Source organism: Falco peregrinus, chromosome W (assembly GCF_023634155.1).
Source record: "Falco peregrinus isolate bFalPer1 chromosome W, bFalPer1.pri, whole genome shotgun sequence".
NCBI classification, from domain to species: Eukaryota; Metazoa; Chordata; class Aves; order Falconiformes; family Falconidae; genus Falco; species Falco peregrinus.
In genome coordinates this window covers 18,554,496-18,577,259 of record NC_073743.1, presented here as the reverse complement: position 1 = coordinate 18,577,259, position 22,764 = coordinate 18,554,496, and the positions used below count along the sequence as shown (strand labels likewise).

Here is a 22,764-nt window from a genome sequence, read left to right as displayed (position 1 = left end):
TGCACCTGCTTTCCCAGCAGCTGTAGCTTGTTACAGCCACGGCCTGTTGGCACAACATAATTACTTGGTCTCAGGATTCAAGAATAGCTCAAGGCTACCTTTCTTGTTTACTTCAGCACAGCAACTTCAGCACAATTCTGATTACAGGCCTATTCTAATACCAGGCCTGGATTGTGCAGATCTTCAGAGATTCTAAGGCCACGCTTCTGCAGCCATTCTTCTACACTGATGCAAGGGCTTCTTGATTACAGTCTAATAATTATACTAAGGTTACATGTATACTAAGGTTATACATTGAACTTCTGATATCACTGGTATCAAAAAGTTGCTGAAGCATCATGTTGGATGCAACACATGCCAAAAGGGTTGAGGATTTTTCATGTAACCTTTTCAATTCCCAGAAGGGTCTGCTGGGCTGTATGCTTTACTAACCTCTCTGGATTACCATGGGGACATGATCACACTGTGCCTGCCTGAGTTGCAGCACTGTCTCTCTCACAGACTAAATCCTATATCTCACGTATGGGTCTTGTTGCAAAGCACACTGTCCCCGCAGGGTTAGGGCTTAGCAGACAGATCATGACAAGAGAGAGACCCCTCTAAGCACGACTGCCTCTTGCAGTGAGGTTGTCCTCAGCTTGCGGTGCTGCTGTCCTGTCACTGTCACACCTGACAGCACCTGCGAGGCCTGAGTTTCACATACCATCAGCAGATTGGCTAAAAAATTTAAGCTCCTCTACAGTAACAGAAACCAACAAGGCGCTGCACATAGCATCTCTTTTACCCATTTCCAGAGCACAGGGGAAATGCCAGCACCTCTCCGCCGCGCCCCCCTTCTGCCACCAGCAGCAGCTAACAGACCGGAGCATGAGCACCCACAGCTCCCACAACCGCAGGGACACCCCCCAACCACCACCTGCCCCACACCACTGCCCTCTGCCTCACAGCCCCTCACGCTCCTGCCCTGCTCCCCTAACCCCTGCCCGCCAGCCTCAAGCTGCCCCACGGCTCTCACACCTGCCTTCCTCCACCTCACGCCCCGTCACCGCTCTCCGCCCCTTCCGCCCGCGAGGGCCATTTCAAGGGCACCCACCACAACGGAGTATTTTTCTAAAAGCCGCATTTCAAGTTTGTTTTTTTTTTTAACTATATTATATGTACATATGTATAGAAACATACTCGCTCAGGGGCGTAGGGCAGGGAAAGGCGGTACAACATCTGAGGGGAGCAGGGAGAAGCACTTCCGGGTCTCGCCCCGCCCCGCGGGCGTGGTTCTCGCCGCCAAAAGGGGCGGAGTGCGCTGCTGCCATTTTGTGGAGAGAGTGTGGTACTGGCAGCCGCCACCCTTCAGTTTAAAGTCTTCTCTGGAGGAGCCGTCCGTCACTGCTGCCGCTATGCTCTCCGCCCGTGTGGTTGCCGCCCTCGCCCGCTCCCTGCCGCAGCAGGCTGGCCTGGTGAGCGTGCTTTTCCCTCCCTAGGTCGAACGGGGAGGGGTGGGCGGACGGGCGGGCGCCGCCGCCATCTTGGTGGCCGCGGTGACATTGAGGGGCCGCGGCCTCCCGCTTTCGGGAGACTGGGGCGGCGTGTGTGAGGGGAGCTCGCTCAGCGCTGGGTGACTGTGGGCCCGGCTCCTGGAGAGAGGGCGAGAGTCCCGTCACCTCCCTCCTGGGTGGTGGTCTCGGGGACGATGTGTCTTTCCCCGGGGATGTAGATTGGCAGTGTTGGGGTTCAGGTTAATGCCTGAAAGCCGCTAGATCTCAGTTAGGGTTAGGGATTTGAGCTGCGAGACGCTTTTCCCCCTGTGTTTGTGGGGAGAGCGAGGGTGCAAAAAGTTCTGTCAGGATCCGTTCCTGGCCGGTGTCCCTTGTGAAGGTGAACGGAGCAGAGGCCTGCCTAGGCTGATAGAGAAGTAGCGTTAACGCTGCATAAGACTGCACTGGCAGTTTTGCTTGGGATATAGGATTATAATACTTTAACGCTTTCATTATCACAGATTTTTTATTTGTTTCTGTAAGCGTGTGTTCTAGTCATAGCTAAAGACATTTTGGAGTTAGATTTTTCTTAGAAAGGACAGTCTTTAGAAAACACAATCTTATTTCTCCCTTGTGCAGAACCGTGAGGGGTGCACTGATTTCTTCCATGCCTTAAGCTTTTGGTGTTCAGTACAAAAGTGGCAAAGGAGTGGAGGTGCTGCTTTGGGAGCTGCTGCAGTGCTGTGATGGTGACATCAGTGCAATGCAGAAAAATGCAGCAAGTAAATGTAAAGCAATCTCTTTTACCTTCTGTCTTTGGTTGTGCTGGATGTGGGTCCATAACTACAACTTGTGCATGAGGCGCCTCAAAACTGAGATGCATTAAATGTATAAGCTCATGATGAAAACCTTGTGTGTTATCTCAACTTTTTTTTTATGAATGATTGAAAAAATCTCACTGTTACTGAAAAAATTATTTTAGAATTCCAGAAACACCCTGGGTGCAGCTTTTGTTGCTACAAGAAACATCCATGCCTCCAAAACATGCTTTCAGAAAACTGGTGAGTCTGAGAAAGGTCTTCATGTAAAAGTGTGGTTTAAGAACTTGCTCCATGAGACAAAAAGGAATTTGGTGTGTGAGGGGGTGAGTGTGTCAGTTAACAAAATGCTTGAGGACATTACTGATAGTATTTAACTGAACTATATGTTACATAGTCACATCCAGGAGATGTCACTCTAATAAATATTCTGATTATGCCCAAAAGAAAGGAGTGGTCACATTAGTTGGCTTACACAGTTTACATGCTTCATGAGGATTTGATTACCTCTTCAACTCCTGCAGAATTATTTGAAAAACCAGACCTCAAATTCCAGTTTCCCTTTCTTGTTTGTATGAGTATGAGGGAGCAGATGACTTCGCCAGGCCTGGTGGGGTTTGACCTTGTGTCCTTGAGGATAACTTTTTTGCTGCCAGTATCTTGGTGTTCAGGGGAGGCAGTGGCACTGCACAGCTGTATTTTTGGTAGTGGTTCACATACAATTTGAAGTGGTTTAGGGTGATTAAAGTTACTATTGGGAAATAATAGTTTCACAGTATTTACTGTTACCTAGCTGAGGAAAGAAAAATTTGTTGGAGGTACGCTGCCAAACAAATTTGAGGAAGATGGTGAATGTACTTTTACAGCTTATATTGAACAACTTGTTCCTTAAGTGTATGGAGTTCCTTTAAACATATTTGGATTTTGGATTACAAATCAGTTGACAGGGTGTTTTGATGCCTCCAGTAAAGTAAATGCTCAGCAAGCAGAGCTAGCAAGTCTGTTCTTTCTGAGCTAAGGCTAATTACTTAATCTGATTGCTTTCTAGAGGTAGAGATTGCTAATAGCACAGGACATAATGAAGAAAATTGGTAACTAAACAGGCATCAGTGTTTTGATTGATGCTGGCTCATAATGATGAGTTGAAGCTGCTTTTACTGTCTGAATACAGAAGCTGTTATTTATCTGATGCATCCTATGTAAGGAAGAGTGTTGCTGCCTAGACCTTGTGGCATACCTGAGAAAGGGTACCTTGGCTTGTGAATTCAAGACAAGCTTACCAAATTAATTCTGTGCCTTAATGTGCTAGATCTGGTTTGAAACCTGTCTTTCCAGGTACTGCTGAAGTGTCCTCTATTCTTGAGGAACGTATTTTGGGAGCTGACACCTCTGCTGAACTTGAGGAGACTGGCCGCGTGCTCTCAATTGGTGATGGTATTGCCCGTGTGTACGGCCTAAGAAATGTCCAAGCAGAAGAGATGGTTGAATTCTCTTCTGGACTGAAGGTAAGCTTTCATTAAAACAGCTTGGTTAGCTTGGAAATAAAGATGACTGTTTTTAAGGAGAGCATGAGACTGCTTGGGGGTACCTGTATGGTACCTTCTACAGGATTCATTGCAACTTTAATATGCATCAGCTGGTTGAAGTAATACTGCAAAAAGCAAATATTCTTTGAATTTGTAACACAACACTTTCAGTATCTGTATCTGATTCTTGGCCAACATTGAGCTTATTTGTGTAAGAACTGATCTGGCATTGGATTTTGTTTTCTTTGGTTTCAGGCTGGCTTTTCTGATTACTGTTGAGTAATAGCCTCTGTGCTTCAATACTGTGTGCAGTTAGCTGACTTCATACAGCCCTAAGAGTAGGCTAGAGTTAAAAAAACGTCTGACTATTCTGAGTACTGCAACAACTCTTCCAGTATTTTTAATAATCTAACTGGCTTTAGACAGAGAAGAAGCCAGTGCTTTTCCCTTGTCCAACTCCTAGGCAAAGGAGAAGTGTTGCATCTGAACCCTGCTTATCTTTTCCATTCTTTTTAGAGAGATAAATGACTGAAATGGTAGACTGCAGTCTCTGTACTAAGCTGAAGGCTTAGGCAGGTGCTCTAACTAGTATGGAAAAGTATACACTCAGTGTGCCTAAAAGCAGAATGTTGACTGTTCTTACAAATAAGATTGCAGTACATTATTCTACAGTGTAGAACATTTAACATAATCACATTGGCATTAAACTGTCAAAAATTTCATAAATGTTGGTTTGGGTTTTCTCAGGGTAATGTGATCTTTGTCCTAGGGTATGTCCTTGAATTTGGAGCCCGACAATGTTGGTGTTGTTGTGTTTGGTAATGACAGACTGATCAAGGAAGGGGATGTTGTGAAGAGGACTGGTGCCATTGTGGATGTTCCAGTTGGGGAAGAGCTGCTGGGCCGTGTTGTAGATGCCCTGGGCAATCCGATTGATGGAAAGGTAAGTGTAGCTTAGGTGTTTACTGCCTCTGCTCATAGCTATGTGATACAGAATGCAACAGTTGTTTTCCCCTCTTTGAAGGGTCCTGTTACATCTAAGATGCGTAGGAGAGTTGGCTTAAAGGCCCCTGGGATCATTCCCAGAATCTCTGTGCGTGAACCTATGCAGACTGGTATTAAGGCTGTGGACAGCTTGGTGCCAATTGGTCGTGGCCAGCGTGAGCTCATCATTGGTGACAGGCAGACTGGGTGAGTTAAATGCCCAAGCTAAACATCTTTCCTTAAAGAGTTGCGCACAGCATGTGCTGATGCACAAAGCTGAACACAAAACTGTGTAGATGTTGGGAGAACAGCAGGCAGCTTAACTTACCAACTTGTGTTATGCAGGAAAACGTCAATTGCAATTGACACAATTATCAATCAGAAACGATTTAATGATGGAACAGATGAGAAAAAGAAGCTGTACTGTATCTATGTTGCAATTGGCCAGAAGAGATCTACTGTTGCTCAGCTGGTGAAGAGGCTCACTGATGCAGGTACAGATTTCTGGAGATGGTTGAGCCTGGCAACTAGTGACATCCTGTTCTTCTGATAATGCTGAATACTACTGTGACCTCTCTAGCTGCGAGTATAGACAGAACTATTATTAAATGAATGAACTACTTGCTTTTGTGGACAAGAAATCTTTCAGGTATCTGGGGGGAAAAAACCCATTCTTTTTGCTATGTCACATTAGAAGACTAGTATGAGGTCCCAAAATGGCTGATTTTTTTTCTGGAAAAGTCAGCCTGTGTGTTTTTGGTTCTTTTTTTTTTTTTTTCAGCAGAGTTGAGAGCTTCCTCTTGGCAGTCAGGCAGGCCTGATGACAAGCTGTGATCTACAAGTATTTATGGACTTGGCATTCCTTTCATATGTATGCAAGTCAGTGTGAATGGCAGTTGCAGATTGAGTGGAGAGACTTTACTGCCCAAACATAAGGGATTAAATGATAGCACCTTTTCAGAAAGTGATCTCATTGACCAAGGCTGCATATCCAGCAGAGCTTGCTGGAGAAGGCACCTTACCTCTTGCCTGCTGGTCAAGCAGAGTCATACCTAGCAGGAATATACCCCCACATTTTAATTACAATAATTTGGGGCTATAAAACAACACTGCCTTGCAGCAGCCAGGAAGCTATGGACTTCCAGGCTGAGTTACTTCCAGAACCAGACTGTGTCTTAGTGGAAGTTTAAACTTAATTTTAAATGGTAGAATAGTCTACAAGTGTTACACGTTAGCTGCTGTGAACTTGTTTTTGAAACTTCTTGAGTTAATTGAGCTACTGGACATGTTAATCTAGTACAGGGGTCATTTCCTGTAACAATGTAGTGATGCTGCCTGGGCTTGTACCAGCAACTAGTACTTCACGTGTGCATTGTATTTGTTGATTACAGGCATGATGAGGTAGTGTACTCAGTGGTGTTTGTCTCCCAATTCTTTCCAGATGCCATGAAGTACACTATTGTGGTGTCTGCCACAGCATCTGATGCAGCACCCCTTCAGTATCTGGCTCCCTATTCAGGCTGCTCCATGGGGGAATACTTCAGAGACAATGGAAAACATGCATTAATAATCTATGATGACTTATCCAAACAGGTCAGAAAACACTGTTTATAGGCCTTATAACCTAACATTGGTGTTTGTAGTTGTAAGATCACCTCAAGTTTAGAAATTCAGAATTTCAAATGAGCTACTGAATTCTGAAACCTTTCTTTATACCATGCAGGCTGTTGCTTATCGTCAGATGTCTCTGTTGCTGCGTCGCCCACCTGGTCGTGAAGCCTACCCAGGTGATGTGTTCTACCTGCATTCTCGCCTGCTGGAGAGAGCGGCCAAAATGAATGATACCTTTGGAGGTGGCTCTCTGACCGCCTTGCCTGTCATTGAAACTCAGGCTGGTGATGTGTCTGCTTACATTCCAACTAATGTAATCTCCATCACTGATGGACAGGTGGGAGTTCTTCACATGCCAGTACTTCTGTGTAACTAACTGGCAGGTTTCTGAGGAGGCTTCCAGGCTTCTGACCAAGATAATAACACATAATTTTCTCCCACAGATTTTCTTGGAAACTGAGTTGTTCTACAAAGGTATCCGTCCAGCCATCAATGTTGGTCTGTCTGTGTCCCGTGTAGGTTCTGCTGCTCAGACCAGGGCTATGAAGCAGGTAAGCATGAAGGTGCTGCTCCTTCTCTTACTAGAGATGAGTGGTGTTGAGGCTTTTTAACCTGTTTCACTCTAAAGAGTGAAATAGAGGGAATAAAGCTTTGGATTCCTTAAAAATTAGTACAGACTTTGGGGATCTCTGATAATGCCATTGCCTGCTGAGAGAGGCAGGGAAGAAGGGAAAAGATGCAGGGCTGTTAGGTTTCAGGTTTGTTGAAGTGGGTGCTAGTCTAACTAGAAATAGAGAATATTGTTAGCCACTTGCTCTTAGTTCTTAGTTCAGATATGGATTTAGAGAGGTTTACTATCAACTGTCACCATTTTGAGGGAGAAATAGCATGCCTATGTTAAAAGGCAAAAGCTGAAATTCATATATTCATCTGTCTCATTCTTGAGATTTGCTTGACTGGTATGCAAGGCAAAGCGGAATAGTGACAACTGTCAGCTGAAGATAACCTGCAGACTACTACACTCATTTAAAAGGTGGTTGGATTTGGTCAGACCTGTATCTTGTGTTGTAGGTGGCAGGTACCATGAAGCTGGAATTGGCTCAGTATCGTGAAGTAGCTGCCTTTGCTCAGTTTGGGTCTGATCTGGATGCTGCCACGCAACAGCTGCTGAACCGCGGTGTGCGTCTGACAGAGCTTCTCAAACAAGGACAGTATGGTAAGTATCTCGGATGCAACAGGTCTGTGTTTCCCATCAGTCTCTTGTGCTAATGAGGCTGGTGTTTGTGGCAGCATTTCTCATGCCTGTTCTGTGGACATGGTAAATGCAGACTTAGTTGAGCTGTGTTGCAGATGTGCAATTGATCTTTGCAGGGCTCTGCAGTAATGTGTCCTGTTGCAAGAGTTACCAGTGACATGAATGCTTTCTTTCCTGCAGTTCCCATGGCTATTGAGGAACAGGTTGCAGTCATCTATGCTGGTGTAAGAGGTCACTTGGACAAGCTGGAGCCCAGCAAAATCACTAAATTTGAGAGTGCTTTCCTAGCTCATGTACTGAGCCAGCACCAGGCCCTCCTCTCCACAATCAGGTACAATCTTACTTCATCCCAAGGGTATTGACTTGATGGCTGGAGTGCAGGTAATGGTCACTGAACTGTTAGTGTGACCTAGAACATCAGGCCTTAAGATGCCTGTACCAGGACTGAGGGCTAAATCGCCATTCCTGCTGTCCTTGCACTGCCATCCAGAGCTCAGCTTCATGTTTCCAGTTTTTACTTAGGAAATCCAGCTGATGCTTATAATGAACTTCCTTGCATACCTTCCCTCTAATCTGATACTGAAATCACTTAATCTACTCAGTTCCTGTATTTTTGACAGCTTAAAGCTGTCGCAGTAATGTGGATTAAGTGCTGCTCACTGCCTTCCCAGCTGCTGAATGGACTTTTGGGGATTGAGTATTTCTGTAGTCCTGTAAACTGCTCCTGACTTCTGTCAGGAATCACATTATGTGCCTTTCACCCCTGAGGCACAGCTCTGTAGAAGGCAGAGTGTTGCTGAAATCCGTACAGCTGTTCTTAAAGTATTTGTTGACAAACTTTTGTTCTCAAACAGGATGAAATTTTTTAGGAGAAGGGATGCTATGTTAGTATCAGGTGTATGGCTTTATGCATCAAATGGAAACATGTTAATTCATCTGCTAATTTTGTTAGAAATCGGAAGGTTCATTGTTAAGATGGCTTTTTTTTTTGTCTTAGGGGTTGACTATGTATCTATTCCTGTATCAAAAGTGTAACTAAACTCTTTCAACAGGACCGAAGGGAAGATCTCTGACCAGACAGAAGCGAAGTTGAAGGAAATAGTCACAAGTTTCCTGGCTACTTTTGAGGCATAAACTCTTAGAACTGTTGAAACAGACCAGGCTGTTGTGATCCCGTGCTCCAGCTCCATCAAAGACTTAAAAGTATGTGCGACTTGAATGTACAGTCTCAATGAGAATAAAGGTTTCCATGTAAAACCACTTGTATATTCTGTTCTAAATTATTGCCTTTCTGGTGGGCTGCTTGAGCAACAGGCACAACTACTGGGTGGATTAAAGTCCCCTTACAAGAACGAGTCAGGTCCCACAAACATGCTCTTTGGTGATGTGTAGTGGTCAGCTGCAGTAATGCCTGCTCTCTGCTGTGATGGCAAAGCTGATGAGCGGCTGTTGCTGCAGGGAGGATGATGGTTGCATGTGCTGCCCTGAGCTGCTGTGCCCCACAGTGCTGTCTCAGCCCCACTCAGGCTTACTTGCCTGTCTTAGTGTGCCCTTCCAGCGCAGTCAGATCAGGCAGAGAAAACTTGGAAATTTATTCCAGAACTGGCACTATCTATGGAGTTTTCTGGGCATCGGGGTAGACTGCACCTCAGCTGATCAGTGTTCAGATGAAGTTGCTAAAACTTCAAAGCTTTGACTGAAACCTTTTGGAGCTGAAACACAGATGTGACACTGCCTCTGCTGCTGGAGCAGGAACTGCAGCTCTGAACACTGAAAGCAAAATCCATGCAACCATCAGTATAAACCTCAGAAATGTTTACCAAGTGGCCGTGGCCTCGGGTCACAACTGAGCAGATTTATTTCAGTAAGTGGAAAAAGACACTTTTTTTTTTACGTTACCGGACTGCTTTAGCTGTCCCTACATTACAGCAGAGATAGCAGGTTTGGGCAGTGGTGATGATTCAGGCTTTCTAGCACACAGCGTCCTGTCTCATCTGCTTTTGTCTTTCTGAAGAACCACTTGGTGGTCACTCACCTGGTGTCTTGCCTCTGCCAGTGGCCCTAGCTCTGGACCCCCAACAGAAGGAGGACATGGACCTGTTGGAGTGAGTCCAGAAAAAACTGTGGAGGTGATGAGAGGCTGGAGCATCTCTCCTGGGAGAGGCTGGGAGCTGGGGTGGTTCAGCCTGGAGAAGAGAAGGGTCCAAGGAGATCTTCCAGTGCCTAAAGGGGCTGACAGGGAAGCTGGAGGGGGGCTTTGTACCAGGGCCTGTAGTGATAGGACAAGGGGGAATGGCTTCACACTGAGAGAGGGGAGATTTAGGTCAGCTGTAAGGAAGAAATTGTTTCCCCGTGAGGGTGGGAGGCACTGGCCCAGGCTGCCCAGAGCAGCTGTGGGTGCCCCATCCCTGGCAGTGCCCAAGGCCAGGCTGGATGGGGCTTGGAGCCACCTGGGCTGGGGGTAGGTGTCCCTGCTCGTGGCAGGGGGGTGGGACTGGGTGGGCTTTAAGGTCCCTTCCAACCCAAACCATTCTACAATTCAGCGATTCTATGAAACTGAGGATGAGAACAGCACGTGGAAACCTTCCCAAATACTTCAGCAACCCCTGGCTGAGGAGGCAGGAAGGGTGCTGCAGGTTGCATGTGCTGCTGGCAGCCCCGATGCTCCTGTTTCACCCTCTGCTCCCCGTTTCCATCATGAAACTGTGTGGGTGAATCAAGTCTGGCCATCACTCGTGGGTTTCTCCCTGTGGCACGCCGATGCCGCGCCTGGCATCCCCACTGCTCTCGCCCATCTGCAGCAGCATGCCCCAGGGCTCCCCCATCCACCGGCGAGCCACGCACACAACGAGTTTGGTGGATGTTTGGTGGATGTAACCGTGCGGTTTGGGAGGGGGGGATGGGGCTGGGTGGTGACACTGTCGTGGGGAGGGACCAGCTGCGTGGGGCAGCTGTGGTGGCACCAGGAGCAGCAGAGCGAGGTGGTGGCAGCAGCAGCATGTGGGAAGCACAGTTCAGGGACCGCTTCTGGGTAAGTGGGGACATAGTGGGACTGGGGGCAGCGGGTTGGAGCCAGCTGGAGCCGTGGGGGTCACAGCTAGCTTGGGGGCGGTCACCCCTCTCTGGTCAGGGTCATCTCCAAAGCCACCTCTGTGGTCCTCAGTGGCTCCGAGTATCCCCAGGCAGGCACTGACCATCTGTGTGTGCCCTGAGAGCTGTGGCTTTGCCACCTGCCCCATGCAGCCAAAATACACCTCAACGAGATGCTGCTGCCACACTGGAGGAGGTCGGTGCTGGGCTGAGGGTTTGATAATATTAATTGGCTGCTGGTGAACTACTTGGAGACACCATGGTCAAAAAGGGTCCTTCAATGGTGAGCTAATCCCAGACTAGGAGCGAGTCCTTGGTGTGCTACTGCTGAGCTGCCGAGGAAAAGCCATGGTTCGGGGAAGCCGGTATTTACTATTTTGAGTCTGAACTGTGCTTTTGGGAATGGAGAAGTGCTGAGCTGCCACTTAACTGCTGCAGAGCTTCAGCGCTGTGCCTGCTCAGTTCCTCTTGGTGTGTGGGCCTTTTTCCAGGTACTAGCAACCAGAAAATAAATTACAACGTTTTGGCTTTGGGGGCTGAAAACCCCTGTCTGTAAGTGGTGCTCAGGGTTTCCCAGGTGATGCCTGGGAAGCAGTTCCCATCTTGCAGGATGGGGGAAAGGTGTGTGTGTCCCAGGAGGAGCGGGTGCCGGCTTTGGGGTTCCTGTGTGTGGTGGAATGAGAGGGGTTGGTGGCGGAATGAGAGGGGTAAGCGCAGAGCCATGGGCTCATCCAGCATCATTAGTGCGTTATCTGGCATAGCGCCGTTAGATATGTAAATGCCACATAGGTATCAAACCTGGCTTGGAAAAGAAAGCCAGCTTTGCATCTGGCAACCATTTTTCAACTGTTTGTTGCCAAGAAGTTTCCACGGTGCTCTTTTTGCTTTGCAAATGTGCAGGAAGGGAGGGATGCAAGGGTGGTAGCAGCATCCCCTGGGCTGGCAGGGGGGATAACTGTGATGCCAGGGGAGCTGAGCAGATGTGGTTTGTTGTGCTTCAGCAGTGCGTTGCACTGAAGAAGAGGTCCTTGCTGTGGGGCTGGCTTCACTTAGCACTGCCTGGTTTGTTCCTCTCCCGCTGTGCCGTGGTGCTTTTTGATGGAGGATCTTGGAGGAGGGTGCAGGGAAGATACTGGGGCAGAAGCCCCAAGCTGACAAGGAGCTGAGGCATTGCATGGGGTGCTCCCTCCTTCTCGACCCCCCATATTGCAAACACAGCCATTTACAATAATCCCCAGTTCTTGCTGAGCCTAAAACTATCGGTGCTCCCAGGGGATTTCCTTGGCTTTTTCCTGTCCAAAGCCTGTGTGCTTCAAACCCCCCCTGACTAAAGAAACACGTCCGGGGCAGGCAGCTGGGGTGGAGGGGAACATGATGGATGTGACTCAGTGGAGAGATGGAGACTCTGCTGCAGTTGTTTGGCCCATGGAAAAGGCAGGTACCACACCAAGCGGTCAGTCTCCATGCCACGTACTGGTGACTGTGCATCAGCTGTGTGGACTGGGGGGGGTGGGGGATGGGGACCACAGATGGGCAGAAAAAAGCAGATTTAGAGGAAGTGTGGAGAGCTGCTCATACGGCTTCAGTTTGCTGTTAAGTGCTGTGAGAGAGTGCAAACTTCCTCCTGCAATTTTTCATCTTAAATTACTCAAGCCAAAAAGGGAAGAACCCTTCTTTGCTGAAGCAAACAATTTCACAGAGGTCAGGACTGCCCCATGGCAAAGGGGGGATTTTGGCAGGAATCCAGAGGAAGTATGCTCCAATTGGTGGGATAAAATCTAAAAAAATAACCAACCCCCCCAAAAGCTGACCCGTTTTTGGTATTGCACCTTCCAGCTTTGACATGCAGCTGGCCACAAATGGTGACTACCAAATTTCTTTGTGGGGACAAGCTGCAGCCCCATGGGATGGTGGGGCTGTACCTCAAGCCTCATGTGGGGACTGATTTAGCCTCAAACCCGAATAGTTCTGGTTTCCTTGGTGGGGGGTATATATCTGTCTTTTTCTGTGCTGGAACCTGGTCCCTGCTGAAGTTCATGGTGTGATGCTCGTGATGCGCTGCATCAGGGACGCACACCATGACTTCACTCATGCTTTTAGGTCTTGGCCAAAGATGATAAACTTCTTTAAATAAAGGGGTTTGCTCTTTTGCATTCTACTTCAGCTCCTGCTCACCCAGGAGCCAAAGTTCAGAGATGCCTGCAGCTTCACGTGTGTTGGCCCTGAATGCCCCCACTAGTATGACGCTCCCTTCCGCAGCCTGCGCTGCCTGCAGCTGCCTGCAAAAGAGCTGTGCAAAAATAAAATACAGCAAAGATTGTGTTTGTTTCATCTGGCCCTGGCTATAGCAATTGTCACAAGTTAGGCAAGTGTGAGGTTTTGTTTTCATTTGTTTTTGCAACCTGCTGTTGCTCTTTCACTGTATGAGGGCTCTTTTTTCACTGTACTCATTTTTTTGGTATGTGCCTGGTTCTCCCCAAGCCTGTTCTTGCAGAGTAACCCAACGGCAAAGCTTTGGGCATCATGAGAGTACTTTGGTCCTGTAAAACTATGTGGGAAAAATAGAAATGATGATAATGCTAAAAAACACTTTAAGTCTGATCTATTTGTTAGGAGCTTGCAACTTGGAGACTGGATTTTCGGTCATTTTGCTTTTAATGAGACAAAACCAATGCTCTTCTCCCTGCAGTGTATTGCAGGGTACATTAAAAAGAAGCATTTGGTAAAGCATTAAAAAACCAAGCAAATAATGCTGAAGACTGAGACCTGCTGACTCTCAATGAGCTTGGCCTGCTCAAGCGATTTTTGAAAATCAGACTTCAGTATCTCAGTCTTTCAGGCACTCTCAAATATTTCTTTGCCATGCCAAGGAAAAGCAATGCTGCTAAAACAATCCATGGCTCAGGCAAGACATATGCAGTAAAAGCTGCACTGGCATGTTCAGTTTTCTAACAAAGCATGTTGCAAAGTGTCTGAAAACAATTATTTCCTCCTCCTCAATGCATAGGAAAGAGGTGCTGCATCTCTTGTTGCAGTGGCACAAACAAAGTGTGGGGAAAAGGAGCAAGGGAGAGCTGGTGTCTGCAAAGGAACCATCGATTCCCCCACTCTGCCATGGTTTATGGATGCTATTTTGTCAGTGCTGTGCCTGGCTGTACTTCTTTATTGCCATGATTTTTTTTAACCTCATGTAGCTGGCCGGGGATAAACTCCTCTTCCCTGAATCCCCGCTGTCAGGGGATGGCAGGGGCTGCCAGCCTTGGGCTCCTGGGTTCATTCCCCAGCTGCTGACTCACGATGTGATGCTGGCAGGGCTATTTCACTTCCTTTTACCCCTGCTTGTTCTTCTCTAAACAGGGACTAGCGTGGCGGAGTTTGTTGGCAATGTTATGAAATCCTCAGATTGTCATTTGAAAGGAACAAGGTGGGGTTTGTGGGAATCAGTCATTGCGTTGAGGTGGGATGGTCTGTGGCTTTCCGTGTTTCTGAGAGGAGCAGGGTAGGTGTGTTGATGCAGGGGAAGGAGACATCAAATGGAAAATTATTAATCATAAAGCTGCTTTTTGCAGGATGCTGCTCTCACGTTAGTGGATTTGCAGTGAGTCCTTTTCCTCCCTGCGATGAGTTGTGTCTGCCCTGTTGTACCCACCTGGTTATGGGATGGGGAGGAATTGCAGCCTCTTACAGCATCTCCTGCTCTCCTCCCTCTGCTCCCTGCAGGTACCAGTGGAAGCGTTTTTCTTGGTCTCAGCAACCTCTGCAGGACCCTGAGTGATTCTGAGGCTGTACTACCTGTAAGCAAGAATAGCACAGCCATTTACTGTTGCACAGTGTTTCTGATTACTCAGTCATCCAGCTTCTGCTGTGTTTCTCTATGCAGATAAGGCTGAGGAGAGATACTAAGAGCTCTGCATCAATAAAGATCTTTCAAGCAATGGTCCATGAGCAGTGTGCTGCCCCAAACCTTTCAGTTTTGGGAAGGTTGGAACAGACTGCCAGAGGGCAGGAGGCTCTGCAGGGAGATCTGGGCAGCCTGGACCAATGGGCCAAGGCCAGTTGTATGGGGTTCAACCAGGCTCAGTGCCGGGTCCTGCTCGTGGGTCACACCAGCCCCCTGCAGCGCTGCGGGCTGGGGGCAGGGGGCTGGGAACTGCCTGGGGGGAAAAGGCCTGAGGGGGCTGGGCAGCAGCTGGCTGGGCATGAGCCCCCTGTGTGCCCAGGTGGCCAAGGAGGCCAGCAGCATCCTGGCTGGTGTCAGCAGTGGTGTGGCCAGCGGGACCAGGGCAGTGCCCCTCCCCCTGCCCTCGGCACTGGTGAGGCCGCCCCTGGAATGGTGCAGTGGGCTCTGGGCCCCTCGCTTCCAAACAGACCCTGAGGGGCTGGAGCGTGTCCAGAGCCGGGCAGGGGGCTGGGGAAGGGGCTGGGGCCCAAGTGCTGTGGGGAGCAGCTGGGGGAGCTGGGGGGGTCAGCCTGGAGAGGGGGGGGCTGAGGGGAGACCTTCTGGCTCCCTACAACCCCCTGAGAGGGGCTGGAGCCAGGGGGGTCGGGCTTTTCTCTCAGGGAACAAGCGACAGGATGAGAGGGTACGGCCTCACGTTGTGCCGGGGGAGGTTTCGGTTGGGAATGAGGGAAAATCCCATCACGGAAAGGGTGGCCAAGCCCTGGCACAGGCTGCCCGGGGGGGCTGGAGTCACCAGCTCTGGGGGGATTTAAGATGTGTAGATGTGGTGCTCAGGGCCATAGGTTAGTGGTGGCCTTGGCAGTGCTGGGTTAACAGCTAGACTCTATAATCTTAAAGGTCTTTTCCAATCTGAATTATTCTGTGATTCTCCTATGTTGTTGCCTTCATAGGGTGGGTGCCTGGAGGGTTTTTTTCATGTAAAGTGGGATAGAAGAGGGAAACGTCAAGCTCAGCAGCTTGCCTTTTCGCTGTTACTCACACACAGCCATAACACGACTTCAGATCCCCACTAGAGCATTTTAGCCCATCTTTTGGCTCACAGTGTAAACAAAACCCAAAACATCACAACAAGCACACAAATTCCTTCTCCTCCTCAAGTCCATTGGGAGGATGGTACAAACCCAGGCAGCAGACTGGGAAGGAAGGGCATGTCCTGCTGAGCCCTGCAGGCTTGGGAAACATCAGCTGCTGCTTTGTCACCTTGAAATCATATGTTTGTAGTTTCCATGGGCTGTGCTCTAAATAGCATGTGGGCTCAGAGCTCTGCCCAGTGGGGAGGACCAGGACAGCCACATGCTTCAGGGGTGGGAGGAGGGACAGTCATCCTCCTGCACCCCTCTGGTCAGGGAGGGCTTGGTGCAACTCCCCATCCTTCATAACTGTCTTTGGCTGACTTTGTTGTCTTTAAATCTCATTTTTTGTGCCCATGGTTCTGTGCTTACCATGTTGCCCTTCTTCTTTCATTGCTCCCTGCCTTTGGGACATCCCACAGGCAGTTGTGCTGGTTCTTTTTATTCTTTCTGTGTCAACACCTGTCCAGAAGGGTGCTGCAGAGGTTGGTTTCATGGCATACAAACCTGCCCAGTTCCTTCTGGGCCAGGAGCTCCTCCTGCCTGGAAGCAGCTCTTTTGGAAACCTCCATCACCTGCTACCTCCCCTGTTTCATGTAACACCTTGCACTGTCAGGTCTGGTCCAGCCTTGGGCACTTAGGAAATATGTACGTGCTGGAATTAAATCCTTTTACTGGAGGAGGAAAAGTGACAAAATAGCTTAGTGCACGTTTTTGATGGATGCTCCCAATTTTTCCCCTGCCTTTTCTACCTGGTGCAGTGAGCCCAAGTGTGCCAGGTGGCAGAGCAGGATGCGGGAGCCTTCAGGTGCCCCCGACATGCAGCGATGTGGGTCTGACCGCTCCATCCTGCCTGGGCTTGCAGCGACCAACAGTTGTTCTCTGCATCCATTTTATTTCCTTTGAAACTGGGGGTACGAAGTCAAGTTAGGATGTTCCTGTATTTTGCAATTACCATGAAGAGTGACTTCAGTGCAAGCATGTTTCCTTTTTCACAGATTAGCAAAGATCTGACGCAAACTGAGAACTGGTTGTGGGTTTATCAGTAAGAAACCCATTTTGGAGGGACACTTGTGCTTTGTAAGGAAACAGAAATGGTTTTGTTTTTTGCTTAGGTCCTGCTCCACAGTCCTCTCTTCTTGTGCATGCCATAGATGGAGTAAAGCTGATCCAGGATAACGGGGATTTCCTGCAGGTCCTGCTCCACCACACATCCCTTTCACTTCTTGCTTTTTGGCCACTGACATTCAAGTCCTTGACTCCTTAGGGAAATCCAAATCATTAAATCCTTCATTTATCACAAATACCAGCCCTGTTATTACTTATTTCTTGCAGCAGGTATGAACTCCTGAGAAATCCCCCCCCCCCCCCTTTTGCTGCCCATGCTGTCATGCCAGTTCTCTGTGTACTCTTATACTGGCTTCAGACTATTTATTGAATATCTCTGTCCTGCCATTATTCCTCTTCAAGCTTCTTAATAACTGTTTGTTGCTTTTGCTTCCTTTTCCCGAGTTTCATATCTTCTCCTACCATTGCTTCCTTTCTGCAGCCTTTTTCCCTATACTTTTTGCTCCCATTTGTGCTGTTCTGTGCAACACTGACTGGTCCTCTTTGCAGAAGACAACAGGTAGCACCTTCTGCTCAGCTCCCTGCATCTGCCTCGGGCTTCTTCCAGAGGAGAGCTCAGGGTCAGAGCATCTCTTTGTATTAACACAGCATGTAGGAGCCCTGCTCTTGATCCAGGTCTCCAGGGTGGTAAATCCTCAACAGTCATAGGGCAAAAATCTACTTTTTATCCTAAGGTGCTTCCAGGCATGGGTATGAGGAGAGAATGAGGTAGAGTGAGTCAACCTTCATCCTAGCCCACCTACATCATTGATGCATGTATCATATTTTTTTTAATAAGAATTAGTGCAATATGCATTTTTAAGAAGTAATTTGAAGGAAAGCAGTGATCCTTCAAAAGCCTATGGGAAGTATGAATGGCACTGCAGGGCTGAAAGATGGGACTTGGCCCCGTGGGTGGTGGAGGCAGGATATCTCCATGGCTGTGATGTTTTGTCGGAGTACAGAAGCTAGCTCTGTGTGCATAGAGTAGTGGTGGGAGAGGGCCTGCTAGGGAAATGACCTTTGCAGTGGTGTTTTGAATTGAAGTGTGGGGCAGCATTGCTTTCTGCAAGGCCAAAGAGCAGGCTGTCGCAGCAGGCGTCGTTGGGTGCACCCATACTTTATTGTCAGGGCAGCAAGAGAAGCCCATAGCTCAGTGATCCTGTGCAGAAAGATCTGATAAATTCACCTCCAGCCCAGATGTAGGCTCCTACATCCAGATGTGAGGGTGATTGCTGGGGAGAAGGGTTTGCCGGAGTCAAGAAATCGCTCAATATGAGTTATGCATCTTGCTCCACTTTATTAGTTTCTAACACTACTTATATAGAATAGATACACATGCATATTCGTAAAGCAAAAATATAATTGGTTAGTAGTCTCTAAGCACACGCGGTTCTCACACCCCTAATTATCATGACTAAAATAAGCATTCTATCCATGTAGCTAATTGTGTTGCTGTGCTTCAGCCTTGTAGTTTCTTACTCGCTATAGTCCCATACCGCTCCCTATCTTTCTTGGCCCTGCACCTGCTTTCCCAGCAGCTGTAGCTTGTTACAGCCACGGCCTGTTGGCACAACATAATTACTTGGTCTCAGGATTCAAGAATAGCTCAAGGCTACCTTTCTTGTTATCTTCAGCACAGCAACTTCAGCACAATTCTAATTACAGGCCTATTCTAATACCGGGCCTGCATTGTGCAGATCTTCAGAGATTCTAAGGCCACGCTTCTGCAGCCATTCTTCTACAATTCCCCCTTTTTTCTTTTGCACAAGCCAGGCCTGATTGGTTATGTTAAAAACTACTCTCTTTAAACAAGAAAAAGCACAGCTAAAAACTAAAAGCATTACAATAACAATTATAACAAAGCGTATTCCTTCCATCAATAACATCTTTAACCCACCTGTTATCCCCAATCCTCTCAACCATTCATCAAAGGGATTATCGTCAGCAAGAATATGCTTCGTGTTTCCCTGCAGTTGTGACAACTTCTTGTGCATAGATATGGAATGATCGGAAAGGTTCACACAACACATCCCTTCAAAATCCTCACAACCGTGTCCGTGTGCTAATAACAAAAAAACTACTGCAGCTCTATTTTGTAATGTAGCATGCCTAACACTATCTACGTCAAGCGATAACGAATTTAAAATCTGTGATGTAAGATTAAATTGTTTCTCTCCCCAACACGCTAACTTTCGTATATTCTTAGCGTTTAATGCAGTCATTGCTCCTGGCATAAATATGGAGGCTAAGACATTTGTTGTTACAGACTGCAGATTGACTCAGTCATTACATGTTTCATCAAAGGTGCGCAGTGCCCTCCGTGATCTATGAAACTGTAGAGTCGTTTTCAGTAAGCCTTTCATACGTGGAGCAAACAAAGTTAAACGCCCTAAATAACATCTGCGATCTGGAGCTCTACACTGAACTCTGGACTCCACTTTTCGCCAGCAGCTGGGGGGATCCGTGGCGGTGGGTGGGCAGGATTGATATTTAGGCAACTAACCAATAATGAGCTTAACTTTTGTAATATGTATGAGCTAATTATAAGAAGGCATAAAAGGTGACTGTAAGGTACAATAAACGAAGTCTGCTGATCACTCATATTGAGTGACTGTGTCTTCCCTCCGTCGCGACAGAGAGTAAGCGAGAGAGAGAGAGAGTAAGCGAGAGCGAGAGAGAGATAGTAAACGAGAAAGAGAGAGATAGTAAGCAAGAGAGAGAGAAAATAAGCGAGAGAGTGAGAGTAAGCAAGACAGAGAGAGAGTAAGCGAGCAAGATAGTGTAAGCGAGACAGAGTAAGTAAAACAGAGAGTAAGCTAGAGAGAGAGAGTAAGCGAGAGAGAGAAAGCGAGAGAGAGTAAGCGCACGAGAGAGAAAGTGTGCGAGAGTAAGCACGTGCGAGAGAGAGTAAGCGCGCGCGAGAGAGAGAGAGTAAGCGCGCACGAGAGTAAGCGCGCGTGAGAGAGAGAGAGTAAGCGAGAGAGTGAGAGAGAGAGCAAGAGAGTAAGCTAGAGAGAGAGAGTAAGAGAGAGAGAGAGTAAGCGAGAGAAAGACAGAGTAAACGAGACAGAGAGAGAGAGAAAGCGAGACACAGAGAGAGAGTGAGAGAGAGAGTAAGTGAGAGAGAGAGGGAGAGAAAGCAAGAGAGTGAGAGAGAGTGTAAACGAGAGTGAGAGAGAGAGTAAGCGAGAGAGAGAGTAAGCAAGAGAGAGAGAGAAAGCAAGAGAGAGTAAGCGAGAGAGAGTAAGTGAGAGAGAGAGAGAGTAAGTGAGAGAGAGAGAGAGTAAGCCAGAGAGAGAGAAAGAGAGTAAGCGAGCGTGAGAGAGAGAGTAAGCGAGAGAGAAAGAAAGTAAGCGAGAGAGAGAGTAAGAGAGAGAGAGAGTAAGCCAGAGAGAGAGACAGCGAGAGAGTAAGCGAGAGTGAGAGAGTAAGTAAGAGAGAGAGAGCAAGCCAGAGAGAGAGAGAGAAAGGGAGAGAGAGAGGAAAAGAGAGAGAGTAAGCGAGAGAGAGAGAGTAAGAGAGAGAAAGAGAGAGAGTAGGAGAAAAAGATAGAGAGAGAGAGAGTAAGCGAGAGAGAGAGTAAACGTGCGAGAGAGAGAGATAGTAAGTGAGAGAGAGAGAAAGTGAGAGAGAAATAGAGCAAGAGAGAGAGAGTAAGAGAGAGAGAGTAAGCGAGAGAGAGAGTAAGGGGGAGAGAGAGAGAGAGTAAGCCAGACAGAGAGAGAGAGTAAGCTAGAGAGAGAGAAAGAGAGATAGAGAGTAGGAGAGAAAGATAGAGAGACAGAGAAAGAGTAAGCGAGAGAGAGAGCGTAAGCAAAAAAGACAGAGAGAGTAAGCGAGAGAGAGAGAGTAAGCGAGAGAGAGAGTAAGGGGGAGAGAGAGAGAGAGTAAGCCAGACAGAGAGAGAGAGTAAGCTAGAGAGAGAGAAAGAGAGATAGAGAGTAGGAGAGAAAGATAGAGAGACAGAGAAAGAGTAAGCGAGAGAGAGAGCGTAAGCAAAAAAGACAGAGAGAGTAAGCGAGAGAGAGAGAGTAAGCGAGAGAGACAGAGTAAGCGAGCGAGAGACAGAGTAAGCGAGCGAGAGAAAGTGAGAGAGAAAGAGTAAGCGAGAGAGCAAGAGCCTAAGCGAGAAAGATAGAGAGAGAAAGTGAGAGAGACAGAGTAAGCAAGAGAGAGAAAGTAAGCAAGACAGAGAGATAGTAAGAGGGAGACAGTAAGAGGGATACAGTAAGCGAGAGAGATAGAGAGAGAGTAAGCGAGTGAGAGAGTAAGGGGAGAGAGAGAGAAAGCAAAAGAGAGAGAGAGTAAGCGAGAGAGAGATAGAGTAAGAGAGGAAAGAGATAGAGTAGGAGAAAAAGATAGAGAGAGAGTAAGTGAGAGAGAGAGCGTAAGCGAGAAAGAGAGAGAGAGTAAGCGAGAGAGTGTGAGAGTAAGCGAGAAAGTAAGCGTGAGAGAGAGAGAGTAAGCGAAAGAGAGAGAGAAAGCGGGACAGAGAGAGAGAGTAATCGAGAGAGAAGAGAGAGAAGAAGCGAGAGACAGAGAGAGAGTAAGCCAGAGAGAAAGAGAAAGCAAGAGAGAGAGAGAGTAAGAGAAAGAGAGTAAGCAAGAGAGAGAGTAAGCGAGAGAGAGAGAGAGTAGGCGAGAGAGAGAAAGAGTAAGAGAGAGAGAAAGAGAGAGAGAGAGTAAGCGAGAGAGAAAGCGAGACAGAGAAAGCGAGAGAGAGAGAGAGTAAGTGCACGTGTGCGAGAGAGAGTAAGCGCACGCGAGTGAGAGAGAGCGCGCGAGAGAGAGGAAGCGCGCGCGAGAGAGTAAGCGAGAGAGAGAGTGAGAGAGAGCGAGAGTAAGCGATAAAGTAAGCGAGAGAGAGAGAGAGTAAGCGAGAGAGATAGTAAGCCAGAGGGAGTGAGAGAGACAAAGTAAGAGAGAGAGAGTAAGCGAGAGAGAGAAAGAGAGAAAGCGAGAGAGAGAGAAAGTGTGTAAACGAGAGAGTGAGAGAGAGAGTGTAAACGAGAGAGTGATAGAGTGTAAGCGAGAGAGAGAGAGTAAGCGAGAGAGAGAGTAAGAGAGAGAGAGAAAGCGAGAGAGAGAGAGTAAGCGAGACAGAGAGAGTAAGCGAAAGGGAGAGAGAAAGAGAGAAAGAAAGAGAGAGAAAGAGAAAGAGTATAAACAAGAGAGTGAGAGAGTGTAAGCGAGAGAGAGAGAAATCGAGAGAGAGAAAGAGAGTGAGAGAGAGAGTAAGCCAGAGAGAGAGAGAGATTAAGCGAGAGAGAGAGTAAGCCAGAGAGAGAGAGTAAGGGGGAGAGAGAGAGAGAAAGCAAAGGGAGAGAGTAAGCGAGCGAGCGAGAGCGCAAGCGAGAAAGAGAGAGAGTAAGCAAGAGAGAAAGAGTAAGCGAGAGAAAGAAAGCGGGAGAGAGAGTAAGCGAGAGAGAGACAGAGAGAAAGTGCATGCACGAGAGAGAAAGCGAGAGAGAGTGAGAGTAAGCGATAAAGTAAGCGAGAGAGAGAGAGAGTAAGCGAGAGAGATAGTAAGCCAGAGGGAGTGAGAGAGAGAAAGTAAGAGAGAGAGAGTAAGCGAGAGAGAGAGAGTAAGCCAGATAGAGAGAGAGAAATCATGAGAGAGAGAGTAAGCGAGAGAGAGAGAGCAAGCGAGAGAGTGAGTGAGAGAGATGGATAGAGAGAGTAAGCGAGAGAGAGCGAGAGTAAGCGAGAGAGAGAGAGAAAGCAAGCAAGAGAGAGATAGTAAGAGAATGAGAGAGATAAAGCGAGACAGAGAGAGGGACAGGGAGTAAGAGAGAGAGAGAGTTATAGAGAGTAAGTGAGAAAGAGAGAGAAAGCAAGAGAGAGAGAGTAAGCGAGAGAGAGAGACA

At 47.7% G+C, this 22,764-nt stretch overlaps 2 protein-coding genes across 2 annotated transcripts in view; one reads left to right on the top strand and one right to left on the bottom strand.

The window, feature by feature from the left end:
- LOC129783002 (uncharacterized) overlaps positions 1–22,764 on the bottom strand; it is a 109,492-nt gene that overhangs the window by 2,893 nt on the left and 83,835 nt on the right. The window lies entirely within an intron of this gene.
- On the top strand, positions 1,280–8,928 carry ATP5F1A (ATP synthase F1 subunit alpha). Its single transcript, XM_055792599.1, has 12 exons — positions 1,280–1,454; positions 2,455–2,533; positions 3,626–3,795; positions 4,586–4,759; positions 4,841–5,007; positions 5,146–5,294; positions 6,242–6,393; positions 6,524–6,748; positions 6,855–6,962; positions 7,483–7,627; positions 7,847–7,997; positions 8,719–8,928. Exons 1-12 carry the CDS (start codon positions 1,395–1,397, stop codon positions 8,798–8,800), a joined length of 1,662 nt encoding a protein of 553 aa, XP_055648574.1. The 5' UTR covers positions 1,280–1,394; the 3' UTR covers positions 8,801–8,928.